Raw genomic sequence first — 25,123 nt, 5'->3', positions numbered from 1 at the left:
TGTGGATTAGACAAGCCATAACTAATTTGTCAGGTTTTGACTGAATGCCAGTATTTTTTATTACATATATGACATTTTAATCAACTTCATCTTTGACTTAAGACCTACTGGAGAATGAATTTCCATCTGACCAGTCACCGTTTTTTAACAGTGAGCAAAAAGGAAGAAAGAAATTATCTAGAAGCAAATTGCTAGGTTAGAAAAAGTGGGTTGAAACATAATGAGATAATCAAATTGGATGTTGCAGGAAATAAAACCAATTCTCATGTAACTGATTGGGTTCCTTCTGATGCACTGTGACTTTCATACACTGTGGGGTAAGCAAAGGGCTTCATCAACGTGCTGCAAAACACATGATAGAATGGTCTGCTCATGATTCATTAAGTCCTCTGAAAAAGTGAGGGTTTATTCAAGTGCTTCAGCTCTGCCTTGTTCCCCTCGTTAGCACCCGGAGAATGGCAATGAGCTGAGAAAGAGCAGAGCTCATTTTGCAAATGCCCTGATTTACAGATCCCGCATGCACAGACACTATCTTTGGAACATTCATTACAGATGTCGGGATCCGAGTCTTTAATCACTGTGGTGTTAATTAATACCCTATTTGTTACTGTCACTGGCTGAGTGCTGGATGTGCAAAATTCCACATGTGAAAGTGCTCAGTGTAATCAGGTAATACCTTAGTGAGGTGCTGCTCAGCTGGAATGTCAGGTGGTGCCAAGAACAGCATTGCAAATACCAAAAAAAAAGAAAAGAAAAGAAAAAGGAAAAAAAAGAAAGGTGGGAGGGAGAAGGGTGAGATTGTGAGTAAGGGTTCCTTTAGACCTGGCCAATAAGGGGCTACCTCTGCAGCCAGAAACACTCAGGCTCTCGCCTTGGAGCTGCACTGGTTCTGTCTGTCCTGGGCTGTGCTTTCTCTCCGAAGGAGCAACTGCTGCACAAGTGTCCTGTGTGCTGCTGCCTGCACAATGACCTTCTGTGGGATCAATGAGAAACATCCCAAAAGCATGCAGGGAGGAGAAATGTCTTCCAAGCAGATGGCAGGCTGCTTCCAGGCTGAGGAGCAGTTGCTGGTTTCTACCACTGCTGCTCCAAAGAGAAGGGTGTGCTGGAATATTAAATGTTCCAGCATTTCCTTCTCTTCTAGCAGCCTTCCAGTATCCTAAGGGGACAAGGTGAAATGGCTCAAACTGAAGGAGATGTTGGGAAGAAATTCTTCACTGTGAGGGTGGTGAGGCCATGGCACAGAGGGTGTGTGGAGTGAAGAACTGAGGGCCCTGCCCGAGCCCAAGGAGGGAGATGGATGCCCCTTCCCAGAAGGAAGTGGAAGAGGAACCTAAGCTGAGTGCTCAAATTCATCCCCCCAAGCAGCCATTTCTTGCCTTTGAGAGTGCAGAGGGAGAAGCCAGGCACTCAGGGAACTGCCAGAATTGGTGCAGACGAGAGGAAGAATTAATTCTACTTCATCCCAACAGTAGTCCTCCATTTTGGTGGTTCTGATTTCTGGATGGATTAGTGCAAAAGGCAAGATTATTTGAGATGAAAAGCTATGGTTATACTGCAATGCTCTTAACAGGACTGTGGCTTCATGTCTCTGGTAATGATGGTGATCAGTTCACCTCACCACCTATCCTCAAGAGGGATGCAGTATTTTGTATGACTTCTATCATATATCAATGGTAAGCCAGTGAATCTTTCAGAAGCATCCAGGGACCTGGTCTGTGCTATGGAAAGTATTTTGTTGCACTTTCAAAATCAAGTAATCGTGTTACTGGAGAAACATATTTAACCAAGGCTTGACCCATTTCTACTGACAAGTTCTTATGAAAAAAAAGAAGAGTTTGAAAAGGAATTTTTCTCTCTGTATGTGTTTGAATGCCCACATGTAGCTCCATGGTATCAAGGCATGGTATCAAGGTATCAACTCTCTCTTCTATGCTCCATTGTTGATGACTGGTTAAGAAAAGGAAAGAGACAGTCTACACTGGCTTGATAGAGGAATTTAATAGTGTTGAAAATATTTAACTGATTTTTCCAAATCCTTTATTGTGACTTCCAGATGGAGAGTAGAAACTGCATAAATTAAATTAATCTGGGATTTAAATAAGTTCTGTGGTGGTCAGTTTAGTAATACCAACCCTGGCTTTGGCACTCTGTTTTTTGTGAGACTTGGGCAATTAAGTTTGGCTTTTGATGACTTTCAAAGCTGTAAAGGGGTCAAAAATATTAAACTTGCTATGGTCATGATATGGTTGGGAATTTTCAGAGAGTAAGAATGACTGTGCACAAAATATACCTGAAAAATAGAAATTAATTTTGCATTATACTAATTAGATATAGTTAAACTGCATCTAAAAACTTACATTGCTTATGGCTGCTTCAGCCTCCTCTTATGTTTTACCCATGCAGCATTTATTTCTTTCATTTTTTTGCCTTTTCATTTTCTAAAATCTGATTTAAAAAAAAAAAAAAAGTGACAAGTTGTGGTCTAGACATTGATGGGCAGAATCCTACACCTTTTTATGAAAAGAAGTTAAAGGCAAGATGACAAAGAAAGTGAGAATGGGGTCAGGTGAAGGGGCCCCAGCAAAAAAAAATCAGAATAGGGACCCTGGTCTGATGGAAAAGAAGAAAGAATGGGCAAAGGTCTGGAGACAAGAGGAGCAAGAAATAAACCAGGGGGAGAAGAAGGGAGCTTCTGATAAAGGCAGAGGGGAGAAATAATGAGTGGATGTCTTTCTTTTTCTTTTCAGTTACCATCAGCATCTGTTACTGATAATTTCTGTGTTTTTGAAGAAGAGCTGGTATAGTGAGTGAGCCAGCCCACCAACATAGCCAGCAAAGGAAAAAGAAGAGAACAGGTTTGAAGAAAGGGAAATGCAGGGGGTTTATATCTGATGGTAAACACTTTCATCCTTCCCTGCTGCTTGAATAATGCATCCTAATTTGACATGACTATACTGGTCACCAAGTTCATGCTAGGGTTATATAATCACAATCTGATCATTTTTCTTAAGTGCTGCTCAGCACAGAATCCTTTTATGTGGATAAAGGAAAGCAGCTATTCTTTTTCTTGTGATTTTTGGCTTGGGTTGATAGAAGTGTCAGCCAAGAATAAAAATACCTTTATAATCTTTAGCCTTTTTCCCTCCAACACTTGTGAGTTGTACTATTATTTCTCCATTGTCCTTCTATCAGCTGACAGAGAGCCTGGTGTTTATGCCTCTGTTGGTTTAATAGTACATGGCTTTTGTCCAAGTTTATTGAAGAATGCTCCAGAAAATGAGTGTGGTCTTCAGATTGTGCCTGGCCATATGTGAATGACTTTGGCTTTTTTATCTCTCCCCTCTCTACTCAGAGGCACGAAGCTGGAACTCACCCCATTTCATTGTTCCACCTCTGTGTCACGTGAATTCCATGACTGACAAGATCTGGGTTTTCTGGGGCTGTGCAAAATGCCTCAACTTCAGTGACTGCTGTTGTGACAAAGTTAGGAGCACCACCTGCCTCTTACCCACCTACCCTTCTTTTTCCAGCTCTGTAGTTGTTTCTGTGGGAAAAGCTGCAAGGGATTTTATTTCTGTGTAGAGTAACCCTTTCTCAATATTGTATTACTTTTTTCTATTTTTTTTTTTTTTAATATAATGTGACCACTGCTATTTCAAGGAAAAACTCGCTTCCTCAGAAAGTCCTTGCCAGTCCTTTTTTCCTGTAGATGAAGTAAGGTGCAGCCACCGTGGTTCAAATTGCACTTGCAGCCTCACCTCAGGGTTTAAGTGTGCTTGGTTCTGTATTTGTTGTGAGGCTTGAAAGGTGAGTGATGCTCCAGCAAAGAGCCCTGTCGGTGTCACCCTCTTTAGGAATGGAATTGCACTGGCAGGAGAGCTGAGTTCTTACGGCCTATGAGTAATTTAGGCACTCACCACTGTAGTTTTAAAAAAACCAGCACTTTTCAGCTCCTACAGGAGATGTGTCTCATGCACAGTGTTTTGTGGTGAAATACTGGTGGTGATTCGGGTGCTACTCATAGGAGCAATTAAACACAGAAGTTTTGTCTCTCTTCCTGGAAAATGTACCACCTGTCTGCATAAGTCCATCCAAAGAGCAGAACAAGACTTACATGAACTTTACATAGGGGATTAGTAGCTTTCAGATGAATTTACAGTTATCTGACTGTTGTTTTGCAAAAGAAGTAGGTATATGTTAAGTACTCACACAGCTGTAGAGCTGTTGATGTAAAAATACAGGATCAGCTTTGTTTTGCTGGGCTTTACACATACATTATATTTAAATGTTTGTTGCAGACAACAAAAGTCAAACAAAATCACCAGCTGTTGATTTTCACTGCGTGCTTGCTTGGTGGGGAGCTTTCGGATTTCAAATTTTGCAACCAGAAGCAAGGCGCTGAATCGATTCTCCTTGTCTGATAATAGTGCTACTCTCTGTACTCCCTTCCTTTCCTGTGAAACAGGTAAAATGAGTGTCCTGCATGGAGGGTCACTGTGCTTCTGCCTGGGGTGGCAGTGTCCAAAAAGGGCAGGTTTGCGCCTCTGCTGAGAAGAGAGTTTGTCACACGCTGCAAAGCCTGCATGGGCTGGACTTTGTGTGGTGTGCAGCCTCGTGCAGCACACACACCCTGAACCCATCGTGTCCAGAAAAGTGGCTTTGCTTCATGGACCCAGAGGGAAGAGGGTGAATCCTGGAAAGCTGGGACAACAACAATCATAGCATGTTTGGAGGGTGTCTCCTGCAGATAAAGTCAAGAATGTTTGTGGAGCATTCCGACTGTAGGTCAATACATTATTAAAACAAAACAAAACACTCATCACTCATCAGGAAATGAACAATTTTATATTTAATGCTGGCTTTGGATGCTATGCAGCAAATAAAGGCACTGAGCAATTTGTATAATAGGAATTGTAAATAGATTTCCCTGCGCCGAGCCCCACAGAACTTTTGCACTAAATCTAGCACTTCCAATCTTTTGCATATCTGACTTTCTGTCCATAAGCTTTTCAGGATTTGTTTACAGTGTAATAGATGTTTAAAACTAACGATTCCAGTGAAATTAGCCTGGTAGAGCAGAAAAAAAAAAAGGTGGTTGGGATTAATGTGCTGTGTTGTTTTTGAAAGATTCGGGATATATGGTAATTTATTTATAAATGCATATATTATAAGATGACCAAAATTTTTCAACCTCCAATAAGAGTTAATCCAGAGAGTAGCCTAAAGCCTCAAGTAAAAGTCTGGTTAAGTCTTTTACAATATTTTAGTTTCTAGCACCTAAAACGCCTGAGCCTTTATGATGCCTGTTTTCTTTTTTATGTGTGGTCTGGGACAAGAACTGGAAGGGAAAGTCATGCTGTCTGTGAAGCTGAGAATGGCTACTTAGCATCCAAATATGTAATTAGGGAGCTTTTCATGCCTTTTTAATAAGTTGTAGTCATTAGTAAATTGCCAGTCTCATACCCCTCAAATGATTCAGAGTCTTTAAACTTGACTGGACTGGCCCAATTCCATTTAGAGCAGATGCTTTTTTGTCTCATTTTATTCTTTGCCTTTTGTTAGGGGCTTCAGCTGCAAGGGGAAAAAAATGGTAGTTGCAAATAAAAGGCAGGACAGTGAAAACACAGCTCCTCTCCTCTGCCAAAACCAGACACAGAGATCTCCCTCCTCTGCCTTTCTCCCAACTGGAGAGTGAGGGCTCTGATCCTGTGGCACCCCCACACACTCCTGCCAGGAAAACGGGGATAAATCAGGGATCCTGCCTAAATACTTCTAAAATTGTGTTTGGTGTTTACCTACACGGACCCTGAGGAAAATTAATGCAAATTAACTAGAGGTATGAAAGTGGATTAAGATGCATTAAAGCTAAACTGCATGATCTCATACAGATGCTGTTTCTCAAAATTAGCAAGACTTTAATCTCATCAGGATTAATTGACCTCTAGTGTAAATCCAGGCAAACAAAATGAAAATGTGTTGGCTATGAATTAGAGTGCTTATAAATCAGCAATTTTAAGTTCATTTCTTAATTAAAAAACTAGTTGATTAATTGCAGGTTATTACAAATGGACTTTAAAATTAGGTTGGTCACTTAGCATCTGGCTGGCATTTTAAGTTTTAAACTGGGCTATTTATATGGAATAATTCATTTAACCAGAAAGTCACCAGGTAGGTGCCCACAACCTCTACAAACATGAAAATATTCCCGGTGTTTTACAAACCCTGGGTAGAACCTTTTGAGTCCTTTAAGTTAATTTTGCTTTGGCTTGTGCTCTACAGTAAGGCTGAGGAGCCACAGAGTTTTTCATTTTTTGATTTCTGAACCCTATATGCTGAAAACCCAACAAGCTGTGCAGCTGTGTCGGAGTTCACCCTTCAGGTACATTTTTTTATTTCTCATGGGATCCTCACAAGCAGATGAAATACTGCCCCAGCACAAAATCCCACCCTTACCATAAGGAATATGCAAGAAGTGATTCACTCATCTTTCTCTCTTCTTTTTTTTTTTTTTTTCCCTCTGTATTCATATATATGTTTGCACTGAGAAAGTTGGCAGTGCTTTAAATTAATGGGCTACCAAGACCTTTAGTCATCCTCTCAGGATGTTCTGGATGGATGAACGGAAGTAATAATCTCACTGTACCGTTTTTTAATTTATTCCAGCAAAAGTTTTTCAGTTTTTCCCTGGCTCATTCTGAAAGTGTAGATAAATCACGGGCTATTTTATTTGTGAGATGAGAGAAATAATTAGCTATCATTCTGAAGACAATTGTAAGAGCCATCTTAAAAAAAAAAAATGCTCTAAACCCACGAAAGTCTATGAATTTACATGTGCACTGATATAATAAACATAGGCCAAAGAAATGCCATGAAGAAAGAGTTCCATGGGACACTAATTCAGCTAATAATGCACATAGGCATTTTTTGGTGTCAAAGACATGAATTATCACTGTATTCCTGTCCAGAGAGCCCAGCTGTGCTATCCAAGGGATGGGTATGATCTCATAAGTTATCTAGGGCTGCCAGAGATGTGGTTAAACTGGAGGCTGCCACACAGGCAGAATTGAGAAAATAAACTCTTCTGATGCTTGAAACTTCTGCCCAAAACACAGCTATCCTCTTAGGACCTGCAGGATCTTCTCCTTTTCCTTTAACAAAAGCTGTTTTTAAGGGGCTTAACCTGATAACCCTGGGTTTATCCAAAGAAGCTCTAGAGAGTCTGGCTGTCAGAGACAGATGGGCAGGTCCAAGTGATATGGATTAGTATGGTCCTTTTATTTTGGGGAGAATTTTACCCAAAGCCTGAGATGAGCATCGCAGTGCTGGATGTTTCAAGTCACAAAATACTCGTTCAGCCATTGCAATAATCCAGAAATCATTTGAACACTTGGGATCCCTTGAGCTGTGTTACTTTCTGCAATAACCCCCATGGCTTTTCACGTACTGTGTCTCTTCTGGGTCTGCCTAGAATCCCTCTCTACAGCCCTGCAGCCCCATCTGCTTTGCTGTGGTGAGCCTTCAGTTCACACACTTCCAATCAGGCAACCTTTTGTGGTCCTGCTGCAACCCTAAACCGGGCAGCTGACATGAATCCCAACTGTCCAGGACAGCCTCAGGCCCTCCCAGTCGGGCAGATTAACTGCTATAGATTGCTCATTGTTTTTAATCTTCCACCCCATCTACACCATCCAGGCACGCAGCTTTCCAGAAGGGGAAAGGAAAAGAAGAAGAATTAAAAATTCCCTTTCACATTACTGGAGCCTAAAAATTGTACAGTACCACTATTTCTACCCTTTCTGATTATCAGCAGTCACTTTTTATCTTGGAAGGTGTATGACCCACGGTAATTTCAGGAATGACCTACAGTAAGGCCCAAGCACTTTTCTTTGTTCTGCATCCAGTCCAGTTTCTGTCATGTTAAATAAGAGGATGAATTCAGGTGGCTATGGTGGTTTGACCCCCACTGAGTATATCTGAGAAGTTTTCTGAAGATACTGCCCCCAGTGTGCTGCCACTGGGGTAGCTGGATGATGCCTTTTTCCTTTTTTTTTCCTTTTTGTTTTTTAACTCTCATAGCATGAACATTATTTTGCTTTTAAGTCACCTTTGAAAACAATATTGTGGTCGCTGTCCCTGATTTCTCAGTGCAGACCTCATTAGAGGGGTGCACAGGCTCCTCCAGCAAAGATGACACTTCCATGAAAGGAAATAGATATAAATAGATATAAAATTATGATGACTTTCTTAGCTTGTTGCTTGTCCTCTCTGGAAAGGGAGGAAGCTCATCAAAGTGCCTGAATCCTAAAATCACATAATAAGGAGATACCAACTCTTTTCTCTCTGTATCAAAGGATGATAAGGGACAGCTCAGAAAGCCTCCTAAAGAAAACTGTCTTCAAAAATGCTGTTAAACCTCCTTGAACCAGAGCAGGTAAATTGTGTGCTTATACAAAGATGACTTTGTGTTTTCAAATCCCAGGAAAATGTGGATGCCATATGACAGAACAGGCAGTACAAACATGAGATTGTTGGAGAGCCAGCCTAGAAAGCAGAGTTAAGGATGGTGCATAGAGCAGTAGTCTATAAATCCTGTATCCCTGACTGCTCTACTTGTCTCATTCTGCTGGCACTGTGCTATTATTACACATTTAATGATAGCTGCTTATAGGCTGCTTACCAATCATATCCACACACACCTGCTCAGACATTCCTGACAGCTCCCAGTGTATTATTGACAGAAGCAAAATGGATCTTTTCCTGTGGAGGCATGTTTTCCTGATTTTCTGCAACAAGAGAAAGGGGGAGAAATGGTGTTTCAGCTAAAGCCAAGTGAAATTAATTGAAGCTGGGGACACAAACTGCCATTTCCTAAAATCTGGAAGCTTCCAATCAACACAAAAATTTTGTCTTCTAGTTACGCTTTGTGGCTCTTGCTTTGTCTTTGAAAGGGACAATTTGGGAAAACCTGGAATTTTCAAAGAAAGGTTTTGATGGGCTCAGAAGCATGAGGTGGGATCAGATCCCAGACCACTTTCCAGTCTGTCTTGACTCACCTCTGTCTTTCTCTGTGTTCCAGCAGCTGCAATTGGGTTTAGTTCTTGTGACCCAGTGACATGCACTGGTCACAAAGTGAGTGTAATAGTGACTCTTAGCTACTGAAAACACAAGATAAATTTTAGACACTGTTTTTCTCTCTCCTGAGCAGAAGGACCCTGCTTCCTCCCATAAAGAAGTTAAGGAGGAAAGGTTAACAACTTCAGACTTTCAAAAATCAGACTTCTCCTTACATTTCTTAGAAGCTGCAGGGCTGACTTTGGGCTCCTCATTCTGATCTTTAGGGTTTTTTTCCCCTAACATTGCTGATCAGTGAAATCTTTCGGTGAATCTTGACCAGGTGCCTTTGAAATAAAAAATGATTGATGTATGCAGTTCATCCCTAACTTGCAGAATATTATATCCTGGCCTCTCACACCTCTTCTCAGTGAGACTTCTCACCCTCAGAAGAGGGACTTGTGACCCATCCATGCCAGTCTCAGTGCTTTCCCTTCAGCCTCCTTTGGATGTCATCTTGGCAACTACAAAATGAAAGGAAATGCATGGAAAAGTGGTTGTTTTTATAACCCAACCACACCTGACAGAAGCTTGAGCAAAGCTATTTTTCTGCTGTGTATCTGTCTGGCACGTGTTTGCCCACGAAATTCCTCTCCAGATGTATGACAATAGAACTGTTAACTGTGTGTGACAGTTCGGGCAATATTGTTCTGTCGGCTTGGTTCTCTTGAGATGATTTCAAATACAATGGACAGCTGAGAGAGGGAAACCCAGTGATTGCACCCATGGGCTGGAGAGCAGGGCTCTGCCACTTAGGCAGTTTACAGTAATTCAGTGGTGTTTATGACGATAAGAAAGCAATTTGGTGAAAGTGAGGTAAAGCAGCCAATACAGAGCAAGATAAAACTGCAGTTAATTCAACCATCAGGAAACTGACCACTGAAAAATGTTCCTGATATGTCATTTTGAGTCAGTCCAGGTTGTGATTTTACTCAATCCACTCCTTGTTTAAGTTTCAGTGCTAAAAAGACCATTTGTCAGAGTGTCACTCAAACAAACTACGCAACAGATACAAAGCACCCACAGTACATTGCTGTGGTGAAGCAGGACACAGAGGCCCTTGCCAGTAAAGTTTTTCTTATACTGTTTGTATTTCATCAACCTTTCCAAAAGATAAAGACGTGATGTTGGTGGGAAACAAAATCCAGTAGCCCAATGGTGTTTATCAACTGCTTAGAGCCAGAATTGTATGAGAAGTCAAACTGAAAGTGAGTAAAGACAATAAACAGAATGATAGATGTACTGGCACCTATTTGCATGTTATTTCAAGTCGTTGACAGGCTGGGATATGGCCTGTGCATACACAAATGTGCTTTTGCCCTCACGTTTTTGCCAGGCATTCTCTCTGCGAGCAGCGGTGTAACTCCGGCGCCTACATTCAACAACAAAAAAAAGCAGCTCATGAGAACGCTGTACCAGAACCCTGCACACAGGCCTTCCTGCTCTCCCTAATCATCAGCAAATAGGGAATATTGATCTGAAAATTTCCAGTAGATTTAGTCATCAAGCAAAGGGTCCCATTTTAGATGAGAAAATAGATAGGACTACAATAAACTGTGCTTTAGAAACGTGTCCTTAAGACCAAATTCGGGAGGGTTTTCCACTTTGCAGGTGTTCACACTACCACCACTAAAACTATAGCATAAACATTCACCACCGTGGAGATGTGTTTCAAAACATGGTTCATAACTAACATGAAATAAAGTGATGGTTTTGGGAGACAAGGCAGTGTATCAAAAGTGCACTAGTAACAAGACAGAATCCCCTCTATTTTTCCACGAGCTGAAGACTGAACTGACAGAGAAATAACCCTCTGTTACTGGAACTGGATATTTGATGTTCTGAGAAGAGAGAAAAACCATGTTATGATGTCAGGTAATTTCTCAGCAGAGAGGAGGAGGACAGCTAAAATCTGGGCTGTAAGTCTGTCAAGTTTCTGGAATTTAAATCAAGTAACTCTGGGGCTCTTACAGGTAATATGGTTATTAGCAAAAAGGCTCCCTTAAACTGTAGACCAAGAGTGGAATTTTCCCATTGCTTCATAAGCACACTCAGATCATGAGGTTCCTGCCAATTCGTATCCCTCCTTGTTCATCAGGAGAAGCTGCTCTGATGACAAAAGGAGAAGGTTCCTTTTTCCCTTTTTTAGGGACACACACCGTCTTGTACACACTGGTACAAAGCTGCTCAGCAATGGGCTTTGTATTTAAAGTTCCCCTTCAATTTTCACGTTCTTCTAGTTTTGCATCTGCTGACTCCCTCAAGGAGGGCATCACGGAAGGGTTGGTTTGGGGGTTGTTTCTTTAAAGGCACAGAATGTAACCCAACTGAACGAGCCATCTCAAAGATAGATGCTGCTTGAAACGTGAAATCAGCCCAGATGATTTCTAATAAAGAGACCAATTTAGGATGATCTAAATTGACTGAGAGGTGCTGAAGTAATTCAAAACCACAAGCTTTGCAAGATTCCTTCTAAAATCCCAGCTCTGGCATCAGCTGCCCAATAGAAAGCCATCGTGTGTTATGGTGGGATTCATTTTGCTTAATTTTTGATGTCTAGTCATGCAGGAGAACTCTCTCTGCAGCATTGTAAAACAGATGGGCTAAACAGAATGAACTGCTCTGTGGGAATTCTGTGGGAACCATGGAAGTGCCCTGAGCTCACTGCTGACGTGAGGCAGGTGGTTTCAATACTTACTTCAGGTTAGAAACCTCTCTTCACGTGACATTTTCAGAGCTGAATCCTTCCCCTTGAGGTGCAACTGAGCTGTTGTTGCAGTGAATGACAGCTGGAGATGTCTGTGAAATTTAGGGCAAGTCCACACTGAAATCTTTTAATGGTAGATTAATATTCTTTAGAGACATGACAGCACTTACCCTGGCAAGAGTCCTAATGTAAACAAAAATTGCCTGGCATAAAAAGTGGGGGTTTGTCATTGCTTTTTTTCTGTTTTACTCAGGAAATGGATGTAGGTTGTTTGGACACCCCTTCCAAGTAAATGTCTCTTTAGTGCAGGAGAATGGCACTATTGGTGGTGTGGTGGAAAACCCAGGAGCAAGCCTAGATCAGGGGTTTTGACAAAATTGCAAAAGCACTCTTCACCTGATATATACTAGATGGCATAAAAATGTCACCACCCTCTGTCACAGACACAAAGAAACACCCAAAATCATTTTAGCCTGCAGCCAGGAGTTTGAAACGTGGATGTGACCAAGCTCCACCAGCCCACTTTTCAGAGACTAGGTCTTGGTTTTGGCCTCAGTATCTCCTTCTCCCTTCCATGCATGAAGGTGCTTCCCTTCACAGAGGGGCTGCACTGACTCAGTTGTTGTTGTTTACTAAATGTTTGCAAGATTAAATGCAATGTGTGAGAAAGATCTGACATAGGCATGGCTTGGGTCTGCAAGCTGGGTTGTCTGTGTTCTGTGAAGAGCAAATACCCTTTGCTGTTAGAAATCTTGTTATGAATTACTATTTTATTTTATTTACTTTATTGTATTGTATTGTATTCTGTGAAACGGTTCTAGAGTAACGTGGAAAGCACAACCCCTCCATGTTCTCTGCTTCTCCTTAGTCCGGACACATCAAAGCAGCAGCCACGGGGAGACATCTGTCACTAGCTAATGTCATGGTTTTGGAGGTAGAACCTCCTCTTCTGTTTGGGCCAATGTGGGCAGCCCTTTGATGAATGTGTTCAGCCTTCATCCAGTTTGATCACCCCGTGCAGCCCCTTGTTCAGATCTGCGTGTGAACAAGAATGTCCTGACCTGAGATCCTTTTTAATACAGCAGGGATCCGTGATAGAAACCATCAAAGGAAACCTTTGATCTTTTGACTATCTCTTAGTCATCTGCTGCACAATGCAAATAATAATGAAAACAAAGCTAAGGAGCAGAGCAGCTACATTAAAGAATCAGGCTTGTTGCCGGCAACGAAGCTAATCACTGAGGTTTTATCCTAGCCTCAGACTCAAAGAGAAAGAAGGGGGAGGGAAGAGAAAAAAGGGGAGGAAAAAAAAGCTGTGCTCAGCAGTGAAACCTCTTTACTAAACTGAAGTATTCCAGGAACACCAGTTATTTTATGTCAGAGGAGTTAATGAGACACGCAAACATGCAGCCACTCTTTACAGTAGAATTTAATAAATAATCCTTATTCCAGTGTCCTTTCTTGGGTCTAACTTGCACAGAAATATGTATCAATGTACATCATAATTTAAGTATCACTCAGTTAATCAAACTAAATGAGTACTACTGGAGTCTTCACTGCCTTTACTCTTTTTTGCCCTCCCCTTCCTCCCTGCTCCACCCACCCACCCAACAGACCCTGGGGATGGAAAGCATCTTGATTCAGAATGTGAATATACTACTCTAGGAAAACAGTAGCTTAGAAATGTGAATCTCTTTGCTGTAATCTCATTTGGGTTTGTCGCATTTTCTGAGACCCCTAAAACCCCAAACAAATGTGTGTGAGAGTTGGGGTCTGTGTGTGTCCACACACGTGTGTGTGTGTGTTTTTCTGTCTGCTTGTGATTTTGGGGACATACTGAGGGATTCTTTCAAGCTCTAATGCCAGGCATGTCTGTTTATACAATTTCTTTCTCTCATGTTCCTCTTGCACATAATTATTGAGGTGAAATTTTGATCTGACAAAAAAGCCTTGACATTTTAAATCATTTATTAAGTGAACAGAAACAGACAGAAACACCAGCAGTTTTCCCCCTTCTGTGTGTGTTGTCGGTACCTCTGAGCTCTGCTCAAGATGTCAAACTCTCTCAGAGGCTGAAAATGGTGTACAATTTCTGCAGCCCATCTGCATGGCCAAAATGGGTCACTCTTAGCCAAAATAACTAAACTGGCCCAGTGGGCCAAAGAAGTAAGGTACAGCTGTGAGGCAAAAAAATCCCCATCACCTCTGTGATGATTAACTCAGATACTTGATCCCTTGTAAGGAGGGAGATTTCTGGGGTAAAGAGGCCAAATTAATTCAGAATATTGACTTCAATGGACAGATATTATGAGTTAAAGTCACAATCTTAATTTCAGTTATTCTGAGCTGGAGAGTTCCAAGGATAAACTGTGATCTGGGACCACAAATACATTTAAGGTTGACACAAAGAAATGTTCAAAGGAGGCCAAAGGTAGAGTGGAGCAGACAGGCTTGCATCAGGGAAAGAAACCACTTTTTGGGAGATAAAATTGCTGCGAGTCATAGCAAAAAGTGAAAACTTCTGAATAGAAATTTAAGAACAACCTGTAAGAACAGAGATAGCAAATGATGCAGCAGGTTAGGCCAGGAGGAGAGCAGCAGCAATGAGCAGCAAACTAACAGGAGAACAAGCTGGCCCAAAAGCTTGCGTGGGTTTTCAAAAGTTTGTCTCCATCTTAACAAACCAAACATCCTCCATAAAAGCCCTACTCCACAGGAAAACGTGTTATCAATCTGAACTGACAGATGTTGCCCGGTTTCTCTTATGCCAGGCTGTGAGCCCAGGGAGTTGTTCCCTCACTGGAGTTTCACATCAGGCAGCAGTGCTTCCCCAAACTGACCCTGCAGAAGGACTCCTGGGCTCTGGGCAAATCTGGCCATCCTTCAGCCAGAGGGAGGATCCCTGGAGAACGGGAGCTATGGAGGAGAAGAAAGCTGTTAAAAATATCCAGGGCTGCATCACGCTCAGGAAGTGGCACATCAGAGAGGAAGGACTGACTCTCGGATTCGCTGCATTTGTCAGTGCCACTGTGTTAGAAGGGACACAGCAAGTTTACTTCAGAGCTGGATGGACCTGGGCAGACACTCAAAGTGGAGGTGCTTTGAATTTTTATGGTGGCACATCTACAAAAGCCAGAGCAGTTCAGAGGGGCTGACAACACCATCATTTTCCTTAACTGTAGCTGAGTTAAGAGACCTTCAAAAGACTTATTGTTGTACCAGCGCTGAACCCTCAGACTGTATCCAGTGGGCTTTAGGTTGGTTTTATTTTCATATAGGATTGCCTTCCTGATTTTGTTTTCCTGTCTTTTTTTAGCACTGGAGTTTTGCAGTCGTTTTTGGCAAGGTGTGCTAGTTTGAAAACAAACCAGTGGGAGGCACCAAGTCAGAATAACAATTTAATGGAAATTAAAAAGGAGAAAAAAAAAGGTAAAAGAAAACACTGTCAAACTGACAGAGTCAAGGTACAACCTGACACCCTGTTAGGCAGGGTGGTGGTAGCAGTCTGGTAGAATGGTGGCTGCAGTCCTCTGAAGCAGTGATCCTGTAGTGAAACAGTCTGCTCTTCCTCTGGAAGTCCAGTGGTGGCTGTGTAGCTCCTGTCCTCTGGAAATCCAGTGGGAAGCCCGTCTCTCTGGTGTTCAGCCTCAGCTTATATCCACGATGGGATGCTTGGTTCCTCCCTCTGGGTGGAGCATCTCACAATGGGGTAACGAGTCATGAGGCAAAGTGTTGATTAGGCTCATTAACAGAAGATAGTCCGGAGGGAGTTATCTCTGAGTCAGGCGGCAGGACAATGATGGGCAATTAACAGAAAGATAGTCTGGGGGGAGGAGGCAAGGAAACACTGCCCCACCTGATTTCAACAGCTGATGGGGATGGTAATAGAATACACTGCAACCCAGGACACAAGGGAGTGGAAATTTTACTTAAATATGTCAGTGGTGGTATTTGAAAGGAAAAAATAAAGATATTTTAAAAGTCCTGCTTGAATAACAAAGGATTTTCCTTTTCTTTTTTTATTAACATCCATGAGCTTTTTGTTGTCTCTTGTTCCTTTCTTTCTGGACTTAGACTAAGAGATTTTTTTTTGTGTTTACTCTAACTAGCTTTTGTGCCACTTTAATTTCTGTGTGTATTTTTAGCAAACCACCATCTGCACAATTAATGGAAAATCCCATTTTACAGAGGTTTTTAAAGTTATTGTTTCAATTGTATTACAACACAAAGATAGCCCCTGTCCCAGAGAGCTTCCAGTGTGAGACTTAAACAAAATGCAGCTTCTAACTAAACAGACTCTGAATCCTTCACGAAAATAAAACATTGCCTTTCAGAAATAATATATAGAACTCTTTAATATGAAAAATTGCAAATCTTCAACTGACCACATATCCTGCAGGAGTAATTATGTCATTTCAGAAGAAAATAAAACAGCCATGTTTTGTCAAATATAAGACATTTCACACACTATCAATTTTGCAGATATAAATACCTAGGGGCATACACAAACCCTGTGATCACCAATGGCAAATTGCCAAGTGAGGACAGATTCATTAAACATTAGAAGTATCAGGCACCCACCCAAACCCATAAATTAAAATTTTAAGCCTTGAATGTTATGCCACTGCATACAAGTTAAATATGTTTGGAGACATTTTTATGCAGCCTAATTAGAACTGGATGGAAATCTTAGTTAAAGTATGATGTAGCTCTTCCTTAGCGTAGTTTTCTTGGCAAAATCCAGCCTTAAGAGTCGTATTCCTTTCTGCAACTTGCTGCAGAAAAGAAGCTGGTGGTAAATCGGGTCCAGAGGACACTGGAAAATGGCTGGAACTGGATGGTTAAACCAGCCTGGTCAGTTTTGGTGGGATCACCAGTAAACCTTTGTGATCTGCAGGCAGAAAGAGCGAATCCTTAATTAATATTTTCAATAGCAGTGACTAATCTGCTTTGAAACCAGCTGCTGTCACCAGATGAAATTGTCAGCAGGCTTCTGCAGCTCCTGTTTGAGCAGCCAGTCTCTGTTTCCAGTTTTTAAGAGCATTGTGCATCTCAGCAACCAGATACAGTTAAAGCTGGCGTTTAAACAGCACTGCAAGCCCGAGCCTCCTTTCCTCATCTTGTCACCAGGCTACACCCACCCACAGCAGTGGCCAGGGCAGACCTTTGTGCACTGGACACAGCAAAGGGAACAGCCTGAGACAGGAGCTGCTGAATTTGCCATCCAATCAAAAATTGTGCAGTTTGGTCTGTAGTCGAGGGTACACTGGGGAGTTGAAGATGAAAAGCCATAATGGGCTTTTGCTCTCTTGCAGAAGGAGAGATGTTCTTTCCCCTCAACTGAGCTCGTACTTGGCATTCCATCCAGCTCCAGATTTCTTACTCATCCTCAGCTGGCACTTTGCTGGGTGCCATTGCACGAGGAACTTGCAAAGGGTGGCTTTCAGTTGTGGTCTTTTTCTCCTTTTAATGGGGAAATTGGTGTAACTGTCAAAGATTCCCTATTGCTGTGTCAAATCACTTCTTAGCTTTAGAATTACGTCAATAGACACATTTTTCTTTCTGTTTTTAATAAAATTTGTTATCTTCTGGCCAAAGGATCTCAGTACACTATACTTCAGGCAATTAAAAAAAAGAAATTTGGTCTCCATAATTTTGAAATGTTAAGATTGAAATACTTTGAAATATAAGATAGAATATTCTTCATATTATTTCTTGCCACAAGAAGGCTTCCTCTTGTTTACAGCTAAGAGGTAGCTATGCAGTTCTGCAAACCAGAGCACAGGCAGTGCTGGGGATAAAGGGAGAACAAACAGATCTGTCGTGATTCAGTTGTGGACAGCTGATTCCCTGCTCCCCAGATCCCAGCTATTCCCAGAGGAAGGTTCCTAGTCCACACCAGAGCTGATGAAGGAGCTAAATTCAGTGCCAGTACAGGTGGGAAGCTGGACAACAGCATGACCAAGAGTCACCACCTGGCAGCTTTTGCACCAGTGCTGGGACTAAACCCAGGGGCCTCCCTGGGCTCTTTTCCCCCTTTCCTGATAAACCTGAACTTAACAGGGCAACTGTTAGGTAGCAATAATTTTTTAGAAGTTACAAATGGTCTGAGCAATCCAGCGATGAGTGAGGTGCTCTTTTGGTCACAGAAGGGAATGACAGTCATAAATTAATGAAATTGCAGCAATTATGGTTTTCATCCTGATTCCCTTTTCAGAGATAATGATGAAAGGCTCTGGAGGTAGAGGACACGGGATGAATAATTGATTGTAAAGCACATTCAGAAGTAGGAAACAGCAACAAAAAATCTCCACTGACTGTGGCAAAGATCCTGCAGGGAATGCTGATTGTGGATCATTTCTGTGAAGGACTGGATATTAGTGCCTTTCATGGTAAATTAAGGTTGGGTTACTTGGCATTAGCTCTGTTTGAAGTTCAAACAAAAGATAAAGGTCCCTTCAAAAATAACACAAGGAATTTTTTTTCATGTTTTGTTTTGGTTTTTTTAATCAAATTAATAATGCTCATGTACTCCCCATTTGCCCTGCAGCTAAGATTCATGAGTGTGTATATGCATAAATGAGAGATACAGGCTCTCAGAATTTACCACAAAAATTAAAACAGGAAGGCAGATGGCAGTCTGTTATTCCATCTGCATTTCACTTAATCAGCTACTCTTATCAGAAATGCTGCTTAGGGAGTCAGTGGTTCTTATTTGTCCTTTGCAAACTAGAGACATACAAGCTGCTTTTTGTAAATGTCCTGCTGGGTGACCCACAGGCAATACCTCTCTATATGTGAGAAAAGTAAAGAGAGTAAGGTTACTTAAAAACAGTTAGCCTATATTGGCTGGGTTTAGCAGTTTAGCTTTGCCTCAGGATAAGTCTGGAGCATTAATTTTCTTCATTGAGCTATTTTAAAGGAAAAAAAGAGAGGGAGGAAGGAAGGAAGGAAGGAAGGAAGGAAGGAAGGAAGGAAGGAAGGAAGGAAGGAAGGAAGGAAGGAAGGAAGGAAAAGAAAAAGAAAGAAAGAAAGAAAGAAAGAAAGAAAGAAAGAAAGAAAGAAAGAAAGAAAGAAAGAAAGAAAGAAAGAAAGAAAGAAAGAAAGAAAGAAAGAAAGAAAGAAAGAAAGAAAGAGAAAGAAAGAGAAAGAAAGAAAGAAAGAAAGAAAGAAAGAAAGAAAGAAAGAAAGAAAGAAAGAAAGATAGAGAGAAAGAAAGAAAGAAAGAAAGAAAGAAAGAAAGAAAGAAAGAAAGAAAGAAAGAAAGAAAGAAAGAAAGAAAGAAAGAAAGAAAGAGGAAAGAAAGAAAGAAAGAAAGAAAGAAAGAAAGAAAGAAAGAAAGAAAGAAAGAAAGAAAGAAAGAAAGAAAGAAAGAAAGAAAGAAAGAAAGAAAGAAAGAAAGAAAGAAAGAAAGAAAGAAAGAAAGAAAGAAAGAAAGAAAGAAAGAAAGAAAGAAAGAAAGAAAGAAAGAAAGAAAGAAAGAAAGAAAGAAAAAGATTGGCAGGCTGGACACTGTCACAGCAGATTTGTGGAGTTAATTTACCTATTTTTTCAGGCATGTATTTTAATAAGTTTTAATGGGCTGCTGAAAGGAGGACTGCTGCTTTTTTTTGGGCTGACGGCAGTAAGATGAAAACAAGAGGCTTTTTAGAATGACGTTAACTTGCACTTTTAAAGTTAATAGAACTCCTATGAATCTGTGTTGGCAGCACCTGGAAGAAGCAGGTGGAAATTCCACTGAGATAAATGGCAAACCAGGGGAAGAACAAAATAATAAAGTCTTATTTGCAAGATCTGGATGCAGCATCAGTCCTTCTGGCAAAAGGTTTTTCAAAAGCAGTAGAAGTCCTGTCTGCAAGGAAAGGTAAAAAAAACTATTTTGAGGAAAGTCTGGGACTAGTAAAATCTTCCTTTTTATTTCTCCTAGCATTCATAAACCTTTAGATAAGGGGTCGGGTGATGTCCTTGGTGTAGTAGTTTGTTGTACTGGAGGAAGCAAGAGAATAGAGGGTATGATCAAAGGTTTTAGAGAAATGGCCTACAACGAAAAGTGACTCATCTCTGGTAATTTAGTCTGAAAAAGGAAGACTGAAGGAGGAGCATGATCCCACAAGTACATAAAAGACAGCTAAAAGGAGGGAAGGGATGTTCCACGCTCCATTTGCATGGTAGATAAGATAAACTGGAGCAAGAAATATGCAGTTAAAGTACTCTTCACTTTCTAAAGGCAGAGAAAAATGAAGACCTGGATTAGATTACCTGGAGAGTTGTAGAGACCTTTAAGGATAGGCTTGGAAAGCATGTACCAGGAAGGACAGGGCTGCAGGAGACCTGCCTTGGGCAAAGGATGAGCTGGATGACCTGCCAGCTCCATGGGCCTGCCACGGGTTACGTTCCCTGATTCCTGGCCCCCTGCCAACAGCTTGGAGGGGCTATGACACAGCAAAGCCCCTCCAACCCCACAGAGATGTACCTGACAGGAGGAGCTGTGTCACCAGGCAGGCTCTGGCTTCTCTGAGCTGGTAGGAACTGGACAGGAGTCAGCCTAAAAGAGGCTGAAAGTAGAAAAATTCAGCTGACTGTCTGTAGGGTGAGGTGCCAGATCTAGATGTTGGGCAAAGCTTTGCTCCATCTCTTTTAGACTGCCTTATCTTCATCTTTCAGTTTGCTCTCCCTGCCTCTTTTATCCCTTAGGATAAATTCATTTTGACTGTTTTTGTGAACAAATAAAGATCAGTGTCTTGCGGTTTTCGTAACGAATTGCTTTGTGGTATGCCTTTGTCTGCACATCACAAATTCCAGTAGATAAGAAAACTGAATAAATATTTCATGTACAAAAAAAATACCACAGAAAAGAGCTAATTAGCTGGATTGATGTAAGTTGTTCTGTGACCTGTGAAAGTATGTTAGTCATAATGCTATTCTTTATAAACACCATGCAAACTCATTCAGACATGCTAGCAAGCTGGGAAAGGGCGATGTGAACAGCAAGGAGCACTCAAGGTATTACTGAAAGAAAAGTCAGAAGAAAGATTTTTGTCTTAAAGCTGTCCCTATCTAACTGGGTTCTCCCAAAAGCTGCTGGCGGCATTATAACCAGGGTGGGTGAGTAGCCTCCCAGAGTTATGAAACTGGAGTGGTGTGATTTGCTCTGCAGAGGGTGGAGTAAGAATGAGGGCAAGGCTTGAGGTGTAGTTTTCAAATGGTGCACTTGAGGTCATGGACTGACTGGCTCCAGTCAGATTATTGCCCTTCTGTCTGCAGACAAGCCTCTTAATGGTACACCCCGCATTTAGAAAGTGCACAGAGGAAAAACAGTCCATCCACAGCATGATGGAGAAGATTTAGCCCCCCCTTACCAGAGAGGACTCAGCAGTTTGGTCTCAGAATATAATTCTTTATTGAAGTCATAAAAATGAGGACTTTTCTGTAAGTGAAAGGGGAAGAGTGGTAATATGTTTCCAGAGGAGAGGAGTGTGTAAAGGTTCCCTGCAGAACATCTATGTGAGTGTGCCTGCCTGTTTGTGTATTTTCCCCTTCATTTTGCAACCAGAAAAGTCAGGCTGTGTGCAACATTTCCATCCTGGAAATCTCCTTTTAAGGCCAGGCATTCTGCCCTCCTGTAGCTCCTTCTTTCCTCCTCCTGGGAAGGGAGCCCTCGAGGCAGAGCAGTGGGCAGAGACAAACTGCACTCCCATGGAAGGCATGGTGGCTTTGCCTCTCTGTGACACCCACTGTCACCAGCCTCTCCTGGGGAACCATTCCTTAGAGAAGCAACAGTGTCCCAAATTTGAAAGGAAGCAAAATAACCCTTCATCTTTGCTATCTCAAGCAATGAGTTCCCAGTAAGGAGAATGTTCCTGTCCATTTTTTCAGAAGTGTATCTCTGGCTCTGGCAGAGTTGGACTCACTTTCTCCTCTACAGTTTGACAGATTCCATAAGTGCAGTGGGCTAATTGCAACCACAAGACTCCTTCAAACTTCTCCACTGCTGCATGATCCAACTTCTCATTTCTACAAAAAACATTATTTTACTGTGCATTTTAAAGTAGTTTAAGTGAATTGGTGATGTCTTGAGATTGTAATGGATTGGAAGTCCTGAGTTTGTTGTCGGAGTGACTGATGGGGAAACATCATGTGCCCCTAGTAAATGTGGTTTCTGGATATCATCTGCTTTAAAACACTTGCTTGCACATGCATGTATACAAGTGCACACAGAAAAAAACTCTGTAAAACTATCGGACTGGAGCTTCCCATGTTTGATTCAGTAAAACCTTGGTCTCAGTCTGAAGCTTCTCTTCTGGCAATGCTACTGGAATCACCTCAAATTTGGAATTCAGAGTTACAAGGGACACAGATTTAATGTTGACAAGAAATTTCAGGGCAATTCCAGGCTCTGTTTTTTAAATCCATCTTACAGCTCTGGGCAGTAGGCTCTTACTAAATTTTTCAGGAAAGACACACCTTAGAGTTCTTGGCAAATCCTGGCTGAGAGAGCAAGTGCAGTAACCTGCAGAAGGCTATAAACTGTGCCTTGGCCCTGTCACATGTTTTATTTCTGTTCGAATTTCCTCCATCCCCGTATTCCTATAATTTCACCCTGTCTTTTGAGCACGTGCAAAGAAAATCCAAAAAAACAAACCCAAACCTTAAAACACAGCATCCCTCCAAGAAAAGCAGTGATTGGGCTTTGAGGGGCAGTAGGTTCCAGAGGGCAGGGTTTGTTTTCAATTTAATTTGATATTCACATTCACCAGCACTCAGGGTTTCCCCCAAAACATACCTTCAGGGGAAACACTCGTCAGCATTCCCCTGATTCAGGGAAGGGCTTAGCTTAATGCAGAGAACAGTTTTCCACTCACCACTGGCTCTGGATAGTGTCATGTTGGAGAAGACACCTCACACTATTCCATGTCCACTAAAGAGTGTTATTCAAATGAAAGTGAAGCCCAGAAAGCACCTAATTAATAACAGTAATTAACTAATTAATACAAATTAATACTGAATGATGCAATAAATAGATTTAATTATGGTCACGGTTAAATACAATGTCAGCACCTTTATGTGGATGGAACATGGCCAGCCCACAAGAGTTTTGAAATCACAAATTCCAGACCAAAATTTTCACACTGCTTACTTCAGATGCCTTTTTGGGAGTAACCCAAGCTCAAGATGAAGTAGTGCAGAGCACTTTTTTTGCAGAACGAGGATGCCCTGGACTCTTAAAGCCAGGTACAAGTACAGTATCCTGAATTTTCCATTCCAAAATGAGGGGTCACCAGTTCATCTCTGGGAATCCCAGCCTACTGGACTGTGAGTGTGTGTTGTTGGTTTTTTTAAACAGACATAGACATGTCGAGAGTTGTCTTTTTAAGTCTGTAAGACACATCCATCCCATTTTAAGCAGCTGCAAAGTTGCGAAGAATGAGTGCCTGTGTTTGGTAGGTTAAAAACTCTGCCTGTGGTTAATTCATGCCTCAGAGCTGAAAGCTCTAAAAGTGCTGGGTGGATCATTGTGGTTTTTCAAAATTAAGGTGTTTCATTCCCCATAGTTTCTCCTTCTTTGTGTGTCATCATTTTCAAAGCTTTTATGGCAGGCTTAAATTTAGAGTCCTTGTGGCTTTGTTGGGGCACCACCTTTACCCTATGTGGTCACAATTTTGTGCTTCCGTCTCAAAAAGACAGTGCCAAGATGGGTGGGGAACTTCTCAGTGAGGTAACTAAGGATGGGCACAATAGCATCACATACCATTTATTTTCCAATTTCAAGGCAAGTACATCAGCAGGAAGTGTGCTTAGGTAGGTCACTTCATTCAGAAAGAATGGGCCAGAGTTAAGGGAAGACAGATGGGTTTCATGGTCCCAGGGCTGGGGGTGGAAGTCAGGGATATATGGGTGTGTGAGTATATCGAGAGAGAGAGAGAGAGAGAGAGAGATTAAATACTGATTACTTCCTGGGAACTTTAATTGCACTGTCTGACCTGTAATCACATTTACAGGCCACCAACATTTGCCAAGCCTGGTGTCTAAAGTTAGCTTTCTAATTTTGCATCAAGGTTGCTTAAGGAAGAAGGCCTGGGTTTTTAAAACATCAGCAGGAACTTCTGACTGGTCAGCCCTTCAGGAAAGCAAACCATTTCTACAGGCAGACAGCTCTGATTATTTAGTTTAGGAATCCAGATTTTTGAAGAAGAGTCTCTGGCTTGCTGTAGACAGTTTGTCAGTCACAGAGCACATTTCTGTGTGGTCCTAGCCCTGAAAATCAGCTTCCTAGTACAGGATTAAGGAGACAACCGTTCTGTGAAGCTGCAAACCATTATTGACTGCAATGATCATAGGACTTCTTTCACGGCATTGAACAGTTTCTACTTAAACTGCAAAGTACTCTTTTTCCAATGGTTGTGTGCTTCCTTAAATGTTGTATTTCACAGAGTGAGAGTCTCAAAGGTATCTGTAAGACTTTTTTCCTTTGAGTTTCTTTGGAGTATCATCTCTTCCTGTGTTTTCAACGTTAGAAACTCCAGGATCTTCCAGCATGCTCAGCATGTGTTTGCTCACACAGCCTCTGCAAGAGCAGGCTAAGAGGGAATGTAGACATCTCCTCTAAATTGATCTCTCTTGAAATATCCATTTGTTGTGGGGTTTGGGGTTTGTTTAGGCTGGGGGGTTTTGTGGTTTGTTTGTTTGTTTTGTTTTTACAGGATTTCTAAAATAAGCAAAGAAAAAAATGTCATTAGAAAGGGCCCGTGTTCTAAAATGGTCCAGTGGTTTTCCAGTTTTTACGTAGGACAGGAGAGTCACATCTCCCTTTTAAAGGAGTAGATGGGATGTGTTTTTACAGTGCTCTGAGAGATGAAAGCCTGAAAAGGGATTTGTATTATTGCTTCTTTTGTAAAGCAAAGCTTTGCCTTCATCAGTCATGCAAAACTGTGGGAGGAAAGGGGTTTTCACACATCAGGTTCTGTCCACAGTACAAATTAACTAAATTAGGAACAGCAGGAAGAAACACAGTATTTTCTTTCTAGATACAATTACCTTGTTGACTTGAGTTCCACTCAGGAAAGTACACTATTAATAAAACCTTGCCATGAATATCAAGCAGATGTCCTAATCTGATACAACTGTAACCTGGAGAGAGAGGTTGCACTGAAGTGAGTCAGTGGTAAGTAAGGTAAGAGGTAGAATAAAATATACAGCAGATAAGAGGCAAAGCCAGTGGGTCAGGCTTTGAGATCCCAAATATAAAATCCTAATCTCATTATTGATAAAACCATATTATTCTCCTCTCTGGATTTCTCTCTT

At 41.5% G+C, this 25,123-nt stretch overlaps 1 protein-coding gene across 3 annotated transcripts in view; it reads left to right on the top strand.

Annotated features, from left to right (window-relative positions):
* The window catches only part of LOC116443092 (potassium voltage-gated channel subfamily KQT member 1-like), a 429,428-nt gene that overhangs the window by 301,417 nt on the left and 102,888 nt on the right, over positions 1 to 25,123 (top strand). Inside the window, exon 18 of one of the 3 annotated variants that reach the window (XM_032106957.1) lies at positions 2,751 to 3,283. The exons of the other annotated variants lie outside the window; for them this stretch is intronic. Within the exon in view, the coding sequence (XP_031962848.1) occupies positions 2,751 to 2,807 (57 nt within the window). The 3' untranslated portion in view covers positions 2,808 to 3,283. Of the gene's footprint in view, positions 1 to 2,750; positions 3,284 to 25,123 lie in introns of those variants that run through there. 3 annotated transcript variants of the gene reach the window in all.

The sequence above is a fragment of the Corvus moneduloides genome, chromosome 4, assembly GCF_009650955.1.
Source record: "Corvus moneduloides isolate bCorMon1 chromosome 4, bCorMon1.pri, whole genome shotgun sequence".
NCBI classification, from domain to species: domain Eukaryota; kingdom Metazoa; phylum Chordata; class Aves; order Passeriformes; family Corvidae; genus Corvus; species Corvus moneduloides.
The sequence above is the reverse complement of the archived record's forward strand: the minus strand, read 5'-3'. Positions and strand labels throughout refer to the sequence as shown.